The sequence below is a fragment of the Urocampus carinirostris genome, chromosome 16 (assembly GCF_059441175.1).
Source record: "Urocampus carinirostris isolate Australia breed hairy pipefish chromosome 16, RoL_Ucar_1.0, whole genome shotgun sequence".
NCBI lineage: Eukaryota > Metazoa > Chordata > Actinopteri > Syngnathiformes > Syngnathidae > Urocampus > Urocampus carinirostris.
Genome location: NC_142364.1, coordinates 28,522,685 through 28,535,717, shown reverse-complemented (window position 1 = coordinate 28,535,717; position 13,033 = coordinate 28,522,685). Strand labels below are relative to the sequence as shown.

The 13,033-nt window shown below is 41.9% G+C and overlaps 4 protein-coding genes and 1 pseudogene across 4 annotated transcripts; 4 read left to right on the top strand and 1 right to left on the bottom strand.

The window, feature by feature from the left end:
• Positions 1 to 5,122: 5,122 nt before the first annotated feature.
• LOC148350977 (histone H3) lies at positions 5,123 to 7,201 on the bottom strand. The gene has a single exon (XM_088355775.1). The coding sequence runs from the start codon at positions 6,273 to 6,275 to the stop codon at positions 5,865 to 5,867; it is 411 nt and encodes a 136-aa protein (XP_088211901.1). The 5' UTR covers positions 6,276 to 7,201; the 3' UTR covers positions 5,123 to 5,864.
• LOC148350978 (histone H2A-like) lies at positions 6,621 to 7,090 on the top strand. Its single transcript, XM_088355776.1, has one exon. The coding sequence runs from the start codon at positions 6,638 to 6,640 to the stop codon at positions 7,019 to 7,021; it is 384 nt and encodes a 127-aa protein (XP_088211902.1). The 5' UTR covers positions 6,621 to 6,637; the 3' UTR covers positions 7,022 to 7,090.
• Positions 7,202 to 8,659: 1,458 nt separating the features above from the next.
• On the top strand, positions 8,660 to 9,197 carry LOC148350976 (histone H4). Its single transcript, XM_088356173.1, has one exon. The coding sequence runs from the start codon at positions 8,674 to 8,676 to the stop codon at positions 8,983 to 8,985; it is 312 nt and encodes a 103-aa protein (XP_088212299.1). The 5' UTR covers positions 8,660 to 8,673; the 3' UTR covers positions 8,986 to 9,197.
• A 1,037-nt stretch (positions 9,198 to 10,234) lies between these two features.
• Positions 10,235 to 10,731, top strand: LOC148350975 (histone H2B 1/2). The gene has a single exon (XM_088355729.1). It carries the CDS (start codon positions 10,254 to 10,256, stop codon positions 10,626 to 10,628), a length of 375 nt encoding a protein of 124 aa, XP_088211855.1. The 5' UTR covers positions 10,235 to 10,253; the 3' UTR covers positions 10,629 to 10,731.
• A 2,099-nt stretch (positions 10,732 to 12,830) lies between these two features.
• On the top strand, positions 12,831 to 13,009 carry LOC148350974 (U2 spliceosomal RNA; annotated as a pseudogene).
• The last annotated feature ends 24 nt before the right edge of the window (positions 13,010 to 13,033 follow it).

Below are 13,033 nucleotides of genomic sequence, written 5' to 3'. Positions count from 1 at the left end.
GTTGGCCATAATAGGAGTAATATGCTCAAACTTTTTGGTCCTAGTCAAAAGTCTAGCTGCTGCATTCTGAACCAGCTGCAAACTTTTAATGCTAGACATCGGGAGACCAGAAAGCAATACATTACAGTAATCAAGCCGAGAAGTAATAAACGCATGAATTAAAATCTCTGCATCTGATTGGGACAGCATCGAACGAATCTTCGCAATATTACGGAGGTGGTAGAAAGCTATTCTAGTAATATTTTTCTCGTGTAACTAAAACGACAGATTAGGATCAAATATAACACCTAGATTTTTGACCGAGTCACTATGGGTGATATTACATTTGTGTAGGTTCAGGGTAGTGTTTGAAAACAACTGACGACAGTGAGCTGGACCAATAATCAACATTTCAGTTTTTTCTGGGTTAAGGCGTAAAAAATTATTTGACATCCATCTTTGAATCTCAGTAAGGCAAGCCTCCAGATTTCTAAAACTTAAATGTCCAGTTTTTTCCAGTGGCACATACAGTTGAGTGTCATCTGCATAGCAATGGAAGCTAACATTATACTTGCGGATAATGTCATCAAGCGGGATCATATAAATACTAAAAAGAAGGGGGCCAAGTACAGAGCCTTGAGGAACACCACAATGGACATTAGATTGTTTAGAGGTCAGATTGCCATAGTTAACACATTGCATCCTGTCTGACAGGTAGGACCTAAACCACGAGAGTACAGTTCCTGAGATACCAATGCGTTCTAGACGAACCAATAATATGTTGTGGTCGACCGTATCAAAAGCAGCGCTGAGATCCAGCAGCAGTAACATTGATGAGGCACCAGAGTCTATTGTTAAAAGGAGATCATTGATCAGTGTCTAATCGGGGAACTTAGGTGAATGTGCTTATCACTGCAACACTCCTCGAGAGAATACAGTCCATAAGAAGGAAAATTACAAACTCTTGACTGTGCATCATCTGCTGGGAATATTTGGTACTGAACCTATGGCGGATGTAACCAGGATTTTATGGCATCCGATGACCTATCTGTCGAGGGTACTCACTGTCTAGCATACTTGACAACCTTTAGACATTAAAAAGTGGTACATTTTAAAGTACTTTACACAATTTTTATGCTTGAAACATAAACCGTCACACGATTATTATAAAACAAACTAAAAAAAAATAACAATAATAATTGTGTGCCGTTTTAAAACCAAACTTTAACCAAAACTGGTATGAAGTCATTATTTTTGTTGTTTAAATTAGGGGGAGGAAAAAACACGGTATGATTAAAAAGGAAAACAATCTGAAGCCGTTTTTAAGAGGAGAAAAGCAGTAGTCTAGCCACGGCATTGGTAAGTATGGATTCCTATCATTTTATTTTCTTCCTGCTTCAAATATAGAACCAGATTCAGATTCAGATTCAGATTCAGATCTACTTTATTGTCATTCTAGTACACGTGTATACAGAACGAAATGTCGATGCATCTGACCCCCACAGTTTCCTTGAATGTACAGATATAAATAATGTTGTATTGTATTTTGGCTACGTATAGTATTTTACCATAGTGCCGATAGTGCAAGAAGAGTAGCTAACCAGATGTGCAAAATGGGCAGTCAGGTTAACAAGTCAGGTACACAGTAACATTAACACTGTAACAATAACGCTGTAATTACAATAGTGCAGAGAGCAATGTGCAAGGAGTGGCAAGCTATAAAAAAAAAACTGCCAGTAGTGCAAAAAGTCAGATTAGCGGCCGTTTAGATTTAAGTTAACTATATGTTAGATTGACCATTTAACAGTCTAATGGCCAGGGGGACTAGACTATTGCGGAGCCTGGTGGTCCTGGACCGCACACTGCAGTACCTCTTCCCAGAGGCTAGCAGAGTGAACAGTCCATGATGGGGGTGAGCGGGGTCCCCGGTAATGTTTTTAGCATGGGATAGGCAGTGCTTCTGGCCAATGTCCTGAATGGAGGGAAGTGTAGTCCCGATTATTTTCTCTGCTGTCCTCGTTACCCTCCTCACACTACCCCAGTCGGTAGCGCTGCAGCCTCCACACCACACAGAGATACAGCTGGTCAGGATACTCTCTATGGTGCCCCTGTAGAATGTAATGAGGGTGGGTGGGGGCAGGTGGGCTCTCCTCATCCTCCGCAGGAAGTACAGGCGCTGCTGTGCCCTCTTAACCAGTGATGCAGTGTTCACGGACCAGGTGAGTTTGTTTTTAATGTGCACCCCTAGGAACTTGATACTGCTGACAACCTCCACAGCCTTGTTGTTGATGCAAAGTGGGGCATGGTTGGGCTGGATTTTCCTAAAGTCGACAATGATCTCTTTAGTTTTGTCGACATTCAGGACCAGGCTGTTGTCCCTGCACCAGCCCACCAACTGCTCCACCTCCTCTCTGTAGGCCAGGTCGTTGTCATCCCTGATGAGGCCCACCACTGTTGTGTCGTCAGCATACTTCACGATGTGGTTTGTGGCGGACCTAGGGACGCAGTCGTGTGTCATCAAGGTGAACAGCAAGGGGCTTAGGACGCAGCCTTGGGGGGAGCCCGTGCTGAGGTAGATGACATCTGAACTGTTCTGACCTATCCGCACTGATTGGGGTCTGTCACAGAGGAAGTACGAATTCTGTGTGTAAACATTCTATTGTGTATGTCCAGCGCGCTGAGAACTTTGACATTTTTATTGTTTATTATCCCGTGCATCCATTCAAAATGGTTGGTGTAAAGTGTAAAGAAAAGCCGAGCCGTTTCTTATGAAATGAAAGTAGAATCAGAAAATGGTCGAATGGCTTTTTTTCGGCCATTTTCTACCACGAAGGAGGAACTCTTGAAGCTCATCTTCCAAAAGTAAGTTACACTTAACTGTATTCAAGTTTATAGAACATATTTTATGAAATATTAATTTAGTACAAAATAATACAGGTTACTTATTGTTAGGGATAATATTTTCGTAATAGGTTAAAACTGAAGTGATCAGTAAGAGAGGCAAATGTAGTTTTAGAATTTATTCACTGCGCAGTGGGTAGACTAATTCAAAGTCTCACAAGTTTCCCGCGCTGCAGCCGGGTTTTGTTCAAAAGCGTGCACATGCGCAGAAAGTATCAATGACGTCACACATACGTCTACGGTTCAAAGTTCGCACATGCGTAGGAATAACCAAGGACGTCATATATATGTCTTTCGGTTCAAAAATAGTACAAAACGATTTGTAATATAAGTCAAGCTCATCAGGATTATTTGTAACATAGAAGACAGAGAAATACACAATTAACTAAATATGATCAGCTTTTACACTTATGCAAGCCTTAAACATACTTACCGTAAATGCCGGACTATAAGCCGCCACTTTTTTCCCCAAATGTTCAGCCCTGTGGCTTATTCAGTGAAGCGGCCAATTTATGAAAATTTTCTAACGGCCATCAGCGGCATTTGAATATGAAAGGTAAGATTTAGACCGGTTGAATAAGTGCGCCGATATAGACTGCATCCTCACAGTTTACGTACGAATTGTACGTATGACAAAGATTCATTCCTATAATAAGGAAGACGCCCTTGATGACGACAGTTATAAGGAGAGAGATGAGGACGGTTTACCGTGTTTTTTTGGGGGGTTTGAACAAATTTATTGACACTAATAACAGAAAACAATCTTGACAATCTCAACAGCAATCAAGCACATTCACAATATTATATTTCAATATGACGTTTAACAGCAAACACAATTTCGCAATTGCGGAAGGGCTTTTGCTAACAGCTACGCTTTGTGCGCAGCGAGCGTGTTAAGAGTAGCGTGGTGGTACCTTTCACAGGCACGGTTTGGGATGAAAGTTATATTATTATTATTAAAACTTATTACAAATAAGGTATGTTTTTTTAACAGAGCTGTTTGCTGTGGTGAGAGCGTGTTTCTAGTAGCAGTTTGCTACCCTTCACATGCACGGTTTGGGATGAAAGTTATATTATTATTAAAGCTTTGAAAACTCTCTCGGTGTACCGTCTGTCGTTGTAAATATGTGTAACCATGTATAATATGTATTTGCAACGTTATATTTCTGTAATGTATTTATTTTAGAGACGTATTGTGATATGTTTTCTACCGTCAAATCAAAAAGAAGAGGTGGAGCAAACACGGGCTGACGGGAAATGGGGTGAAGCTGAGTAAAATGTGTTTGTTGTTGCAGAAGACAATAGTGGATATTTATTTTTCCCACCCTTAACTTTTGAAATATCAGGTTTTTTCATTGGATTACTTTTAATGGGACCCGGACTTTAAAGGTCTGCATTAAATTGTAACTACCGGTATCATTTTCCGTTCATGTAGCCGCTTGCGATAATTACATTGTGAACCAAATCTTCAGTCACAATCGCGGTAAATGGTCAGCTTTGGGACAAAATTGTGACTGTCACATGTGTCAATGTGGGCTCATGCGGCCTATATACAGGTGCGGCTTGTGTAAAGACAATTTCTGTAAAACCTGTAAGATATGGTGCGTGCGGCTTATAATCAGGTGCGCTCTATAGTCCGGAAATTACGGTACATGAACCTTAAACATACATTCCATACAAAATTGTATATTATCAACTTACAAATTCCACTTACGAACGATCGTTCAGAGGTAGGGCAGCGTATGTACATTTTGGTAATGTTTGTGCGATAGGAACATTCCTCTATTGTGCATTAGTCAGCGAAACGAAGCACATTAACACGCATCAGTTACGAAAAACTAGTAAGCATCCAGACTTAAAAGTTTTTAGATCAGCACTGATTACTAGGAAGACTCATAATATAATGGTACATATCCTGTGGACTGAAGCCAGGCAGACTGGACACCATGTTTAAATGTGTAAACACGTCAGGAGGAACACTGTATGGCTAGCTAGCTAGCATCGCTAATGATTTCCTTAGTTTATCTATATAGCGCCCTTTGTGCTTCCCAAAAGGTGAGCCACCTGTTTCACAGTTGCAAAACTTTCATTTAACTCAGTGGTCCCCATACTATGGCCCGCCGGCCGGATGTGGCCCGCCTCCACATTTGGTCCAGCCCCCTGAACAATACCAGAAAGCATTTTGATTATTTTTATATATATATATATATATATATATATACGTGTGTATTTGATAATAAAGTTGAACTTTTGCAATAAAATGTTCCTTAGTTATGAACTATTTTCATTATTAACTATTAGTAACTATTTTATACGGCGCAACAAGGGTTTCTGACTAGTTAAACTGTTATATTTTGGGATTTTGGTTTTGTTTTGTAAGGCAGAAAAAGTGAAGTACCACTATATCACCACTAGAGGACATAGTCTCACAGGTCAGAGAAGGGTGTTTGGGGCAAGTCTCACGGGACCTCACGTGATTTAATGAGACTTGTTCAAGAAATCACTCTTAATGTCAACAAGTAAATGGTGTCGCGTGAGACTGACATTTACCATCTATTTTGCAGGTGAGATGTAGAACAAGTTTTTACATTTAGGCACTCCTGCAATCATCACACGGTTTCTGTTACAAAATGACCCCGGCCCCTCATCAGAGAAGGGACAAGTTATGTGGCCCTCACAGGAAAAAGTTTGGGGACTCCTGATTTAACTAGTCATTGCCAAATTATGCTGAATAGTATAACTGTTTTTGATGTTTTTTTTTGGCCTGGTCTACGATTTGATGCGGGTAATGGCCGTCCGTTATGGTGTCGTCGCGTGGATTTGTCGAGCGTGTGTGGACGCATTTTGTTATTTATAATAACTGAAATGTATTATTTAGTATATCATTTCTAGATTTAAAGTACAGTATAGTGGATTTAACGGGATAGCTCAATCGATTGTATGTGGTGGCTCTTAAAAGAGCCGTTGAGTGGTGTGGGTAAACTTTAAGCTCTCTCTCCACGGATGCGGCGGGCCAACTGGATGTCTTTGGGCATGATGGTGACCCTCTTGGCGTGGATGGCGCACAAGTTGGTGTCCTCGAACAGACCGACTAGGTAGGCCTCGCTTGACTCCTGCAGGGCCATCACGGCAGAGCTCTGGAAGCGCAGGTCGGTCTTGAAGTCCTGGGCGATTTCTCTGACCAGACGCTGGAAGGGAAGCTTGCGGATGAGAAGCTCAGTAGATTTCTGGTAGCGGCGGATCTCGCGGAGGGCGACGGTACCGGGCCTATAACGATGAGGCTTCTTAACGCCGCCAGTGGCAGGGGCGCTCTTACGAGCAGCTTTGGTGGCCAGCTGCTTCCTGGGTGCTTTGCCGCCGGTGGACTTACGGGCTGTCTGCTTGGTTCTTGCCATGATCGAGCTTCGCTAGAGTGTGATTATTCAAGGAAATCGAATGTGGGAGAAGAACACGCGAGCCGGTTTTAAGCGTTTGAATCGGTGGGGAATGTATGACGCGAAATAAATAAGAAGGCTCTGATTGGTGCCAGTGGACATGGCCCGATTGCGGAGAGACACCTCCCACTCCATGGCTCAAAGTTCATAGGGCGAGGCATTACTTTCAAACTGGCCGCCAAAATATACCCTTCCCCTCTTCACTGAAAAGCTCTTTTCTGGTTGGTCCTACTCAAAGTACCCGCGCATTCTCCGCCTATTAAAGCAGGACTTGAGCTCCGTCCAGTTCATTCTCAATTTTACCAACTCAGAAAATTATCACCATGAGCGGAAGAGGCAAAACCGGCGGCAAGGCCAGAGCAAAGGCCAAGACCCGATCCTCCCGTGCCGGGCTCCAGTTTCCTGTCGGCCGTGTCCATAGGCTGCTCCGCAAAGGTAACTACGCTCAGCGTGTTGGTGCCGGCGCCCCCGTCTACCTGGCGGCAGTGCTTGAGTACCTGACCGCTGAGATCTTGGAGTTGGCTGGAAACGCCGCTCGTGACAACAAGAAGACTAGGATCATCCCCCGCCATTTGCAGCTGGCCGTCCGCAACGACGAGGAGTTGAACAAGCTTTTGGGTGGAGTGACCATCGCCCAGGGCGGTGTGTTGCCCAACATCCAGGCAGTCCTCCTGCCTAAGAAAACCGAGAAGGCAGCCAAGAAGTAAATTTAGCCTTTGACCACCCAACAGCCATCAAAACGGTTCTTTTAAGAGCCACCAACACCGTATTTTAAAGTTCAATTCCTAAATCGTTTGCATCGACTGTTAGTGTTTGATAACATTCTTGCATACTAATCTATTAAAAGTGGACTTGATTTAATAAAGCCTCGAAATCCCCAAGCGAACACAACTGCTTCACATTGACATTGTTCTCGTTTTGATTAATGGTAGTCCGCATATACAGCCTTGAAGTCCACGGCTAATTGATATTACTGCCACCTCCTGGGCTGGGGTGGAACCTTAAAAGTGCCGTCCCATTTCTTGGGCGACAATGTTCACTTGCACTTCTCTCATTGAGGGGACTTTCATTTGGAGGGACCCCCCTGGAATGTTCTAAGGGCCAAGTGAGAGTAATGGGATTTGGAAGTGGCTGGGGATAGAGCGGTCTGGGCGTCCCTGTTGAGGTTGGCCCGTACGACCTGACCCCAGATAAGCAGACGATAATAGATGGATGGCCTTAAACTATTTTACTATGCATGCTAAATTTGATAAATATTCTTGGGTGAATATATTTGCATTTCTTTCACATGGTGAAAGGCATACCTAGTCTGATTTAATTTCGCTGCTACACTGAGCTCATAGACACTGGTTTTTGTTTGCATTAGAAAACAGAGGGCCATCTAGTGGTCAAATATTGCTAATGATGGCAAAATGGAGCCCCATAAAGCGGCAAAGCATCAAAGGAAATGCTCCGATCCTGCTTAGGGGTTTCGAGATGAATCACTGCCTCACCTACGCCATTATGTGCATGGACAGAAAAAAATGCAACATGCTTGTGTAAAATACACTAAATACAATACACTCTGAATACGATACATGTATGAAGAGTGTATTAGGACAGTAACAGAAAAATAGTGTTTCATGAATTGTTCTGAGGAAAAGGAGGTAAAGGGTTATTCTGTATTTTAAATTTTCCCTAAATTTGTGGACACATACTATTTCACCTGCTTTTGAAAAAAATGGGTATTTCAGAAGGTACAGGTGAAGCAATGGTGCATAGATTTTTGATATCGAGAGTTGGGAGTAAACATTACTGTGATTTTAATTCTGGGGTCATTTATCTGCCGCTTTTATTGGGTAGAGTTGCGTCTATTTAGGATGGATCCAGTATATCGGGGGTGGCGAATAAGAATGCGGCTCTTTGACTCAGTATATTTTCTATATACTGAGGCTCTTTCCCTTGTTTCATGATTTTTTTGTGTGTGCATTTAGGGTGGAAACTTTCTTTGAAATCTACACAAGAACAATACGTGTTGTATTGTAAGGAGAGGATTTTGTTTTGGGAAATAATGTTTTTAATTGTGTGTGTGTCTGTCTGTCATTGCAGGCCAGTACGTGGTTGGCTCTTTGACTCTCACAGTTAAAAAAAAATCGGCCCTTTGTGTCACACTGGTTCGCCACCGCTGCAGTATGTTTTCCTCCTTCCTGCTACTACCCTGTGACCCTTTAGAAAGAACAGAACAGTAAATGGGGAGGAGGAGTGACGACACGCCCATCAGACCATCCGTTCTCACGGAGGTCCGCCGCATTGTTTTATTTTAGTCCATCCACTCGGTTGACGATATCAGTACAATCTTTTTTACTATTAATCAGTTATCATGTCTGGCCGCGGTAAAGGTGGTAAGGGTCTTGGCAAAGGGGGCGCTAAGCGTCACCGAAAAGTTCTCCGTGATAACATCCAGGGTATTACTAAGCCCGCAATTCGTCGTCTCGCTCGCCGTGGCGGAGTCAAGCGTATTTCCGGCCTGATCTATGAGGAAACTCGAGGAGTGTTGAAGGTCTTCCTGGAGAACGTCATCCGTGATGCGGTCACTTACACCGAGCATGCCAAAAGGAAGACCGTCACCGCCATGGATGTGGTCTATGCCCTGAAGAGGCAAGGCCGTACCCTATATGGATTCGGCGGTTAATTCAATCGATTAACTTTGGAGTCAAACGGTCCTTTTAAGGACCACTCACATGGACCACTAAGATATGGAATTCCAATTAAATCTCAATATAATGGGGATCTGATTAATTAAGCTGTTCGTTAATGTAATCATATTTGTTACATTAAGTGCCATCTAACGATTTACTCTGGTCATACCCCTCGAAAATGGAGAGCCAGATAAACATTCAAAAATAAATAAAATGAAATGAACAAACACGTTTTGACCATGGCCAATCAAACAAGTAAAGCACCTCGGCACCCAAGTTGGTCATACTTTCGTCCTACCATTAAATGCAAAGCTTCAATAGGTGTTACACCTCGGTCCGGTCCTCTTGACCTTCAGAACACGTTGCTATATTAAAAACTACGTAAACCGTTACAACAAGCAAGATATGTAAAATAAATCCCAGTTCATCATTCAAATACCATAATGACGATCACCTCGTATGAAGTCGAAAATGAATGATTCCTCATCACACTTTGGTTTAACATGATCACACACAAATGAAAACAATTTTGAATACTTGATGTGTTTTTAGTTGGTTGGTAGTTACATATTTGGCCTTGACGGATCTATTGACACTAACAAAGATGTTATATAATGAAATTGTGAATATGCTTGATTGCTGATAAGATTTTCGAGAAGGTTTGTTCAAACCTCACTTTGTGTTTGCTGTTAAAAACGTCATATTGGAATATAATATTGTGAATGTGTTAATTGCTGTTGAAATTGTCATGATTGTTTTCTGTTTTTAGTGTCAATAAATTTGTTCAAACCAAAAAATTAACAAATATGTTAAAATGTCAGAAAAAAATGTTAAAACATCATATTGCCAGACATAACGAAATTGTGAATATGCTTGATTGCTGTTAAGATTGTCGAGAAGGGTTGTTCAAACCTCACATTGTTTGTTTGCTGTTATTAGTGTCAATAAATTTGTTTACACCCAAAAAAATTCTTCATTATGCAATCAATGGGAAATTTGGAAGATAAGAACTCAAAGCAGACGTTAAATGTTTTATAATTATAAATTCGAATTGGCGCCAACTGACATTTTGGGTCAAGTCAACAAAGGCCCATTGAAGAATATTGTTCGTGTGAGCGTCTCCAACTGCTGGATAGCAGTATGACAAGCCAATCAAAATGGGGCGCAGGCACACCACTCTTTGTATGAGGCTTCAATATATTCACCGACTGTGCACCTCAAAACCATACTCTTGATCTCTAACCCTCTGAGGATAGTCAAGATGCCTGAACCAGCCAAGCCAGCTCCCAAAAAGGGCTCTAAGAAAGCCGTCACTAAATCTGCCGGTAAAGCCGGTAAGAAAAGGAGGAGGGGAAGGAAGGAGAGCTATGCGATCTACGTGTACAAGGTCCTGAAGCAGGTCCACCCCGACACTGGTATCTCTTCCAAGGCTATGGGCATCATGAATTCGTTCGTCAATGACATCTTCGAACGCATCGCCTCCGAAGCCTCTCGCCTGGCTCACTACAACAAGCGTTCCACCATCTCCTCTCGGGAGATCCAGACCGCCGTGCGTCTTTTGCTCCCCGGTGAGCTGGCTAAGCACGCTGTGTCTGAGGGTACCAAGGCCGTCACCAAGTATACCAGCTCCAAGTAAATGGATTACGTTCCCAAACCAAAGGCTCTTTTAAGAGCCACCCACTTCATCTATTTGAGCTCTAGGTTCAAAATCTTAATTGAATAAACGACATGGAAACTACTGTTGTGATGTAATGTTACTTGTTTATTCATTGCGGTCGTACATGACAGAAGTATTCATCTATTTTCTCAACGTTGGTATGTTCACGTTTTGAATCTAGGAAAGCAAATGTGTAGAAATTGCGTCAGGCTGGCTGCCCACTACAATTATACGAGGACAATGAAGCGGCATTAGCTCAGGAGGAATCCCGGCTCCGCGTTAGCAAGACGCTGAATCCCTAATGTGTGCGCGTGTGTGTGCAAGCAAGTGCTTTGGGTGGAAAAGGAGGACTTGAAAAGCGCTATATGAATGCAGATCATTTACCATTTCAATGTGTTTGGAACCTTCAGTTGTTTCAACTGCATTTAAGTCGCTGTCAATATACCTACAAATTAACGACCTTACCTCGACCCAGGAAGCGTATGAAACTACAGACCTGTGTCAACTCTAGCTTCTAAAGTACTTGGAAAAATTGTGACACCCCTAAATTATTTTCCATCTGAAACCTGTTGAGCCTGCAGCTAGGATTCCTGGCAAATCAGGAGACCGCACAGCACAATGTTGACCATATATAGATCTATAGTTATTTTGTTGCAGTTGTATACTCCGAGGACACCATCTCATGGCAAGTGTACACGTCACTGTGTATAAGTTCTCACAAAAAAAAAGCGCAGAAATGCACTTCTCTTTTTTAAGATCAAAAATCTCCCTTTTTTTTTTTTAAGTTTATTTTATTTATATATATATATATATATATATATATATATATATATATATATATATATATATATATATATTTTTTTTTTTTTTTTTAAATCGCGCAGCCCTACTTGGCACAGGCATCAGGGATTCGAACCAGTATGCACATAACTATTGTACAAAATTTGAATTAAAAAAAAAAAACCTTAGAAAACACGGAGGAAGACACATTTTCAGGGGTTACTGTAAAACAACACGATGAATCTGCAGTTTTAGAGAGGGTATTACAGATAAGACAATCAAATTGACTAAGGTTAAATGAATTCAAGTGGCATACAAAAACAAAACTAAATGTTAGATATTCTGTTTTGGCTGTCGGTGTTGTGCGGAAAATTAATCGGTTCATAGACAGTTCATTACAGTATAACAGGATTCAAGGTAGAGCAAATAACATTTTCAGTACTAGTGATATTGGGAAAATAAGGCAAAGTAAACAGGCTAATATCTTAAATGTGTATTACCGTTCCATTTCATTCCTAACAAATGAGAAACGTAGTGGTTTAGTGACATTTTCACCAAGTGATTTCTATACAATGGGCATTACCAGCTCAGTAGCCTAGATGGTAAGGCGCCCGCTTTGAGACTGGGAGGTCGGTGGTTCGCGCCCCGGCCGAGTCATTCCTAAGACTTAAAAAGTGGTCGGCGGCGCCCTCTGTTGGCTGCGGCTGCATCGGCTCGCTACAACGGGTCAGGTGCAATCGACATTTCGTTCTGTGTACATTGTTACACAGAATGACAATACAAGGAAATTATTATTATTATTACTGTTCTATTACATTCCCAACAAATTCGATACGAAATGATTTGAGTGGCATTTTCGCTCTTACGTTCCTAAAATGTGAGATTAAAGTGATACACGAAGTCGTTTTTTTGTTCAAGTGACATAGCGAGTGACGTGTACGCGCTCACGCATGGGGGACAGTTTCCGGAAACAACCCAGGAGGACGTCTGAGTTTTTTCAAATGTCGTTGCTGATCTCGCGGGATTTACAGCATGACTGTCCTCTACCGACTCGGTCTATTCCTGTGTCTATCTCCTCGCTTCTTCCGCTGATATTTTGATTGACACCACTCTTGGTCAATTGCAAGCTTATTTTCACGGTCCTTAGCCTGTGACAACTGTACTGGATCTAAAACAAAAAAATAAAAACATAATTACCAAACCGGCATAAAAGATCTTCAGCAAAAAGTGACCAATTTAATTGTGAATTGACACATTGGTCAGCCAATGAAAATCCCAACGTAATTATACGAGCTGAAATTAAATCATACCCGAAAAAAACGTAAGCAAATACAATGCGGGATTCCTTTATACGGGCGATTATTACGCAGAAGTGTGCACACTCAGTGATTGACTTCTAAAATAAGTCGAATTTCAATGACATGTGGTTCTAAGATAGTGTAATAATTATTTAGTTTCACTCTTAGAACTCTCAGCCATGACCATTGATATTAGCAATCCGGAGATGGAATAAGAGCTTGATCTGTCCACTCCACGCATCGGCCCGGTATTGCAGTACCTCCGGGAACGGTGCATTCGCAATGATCGCAGCAAGGCTTTAAGGC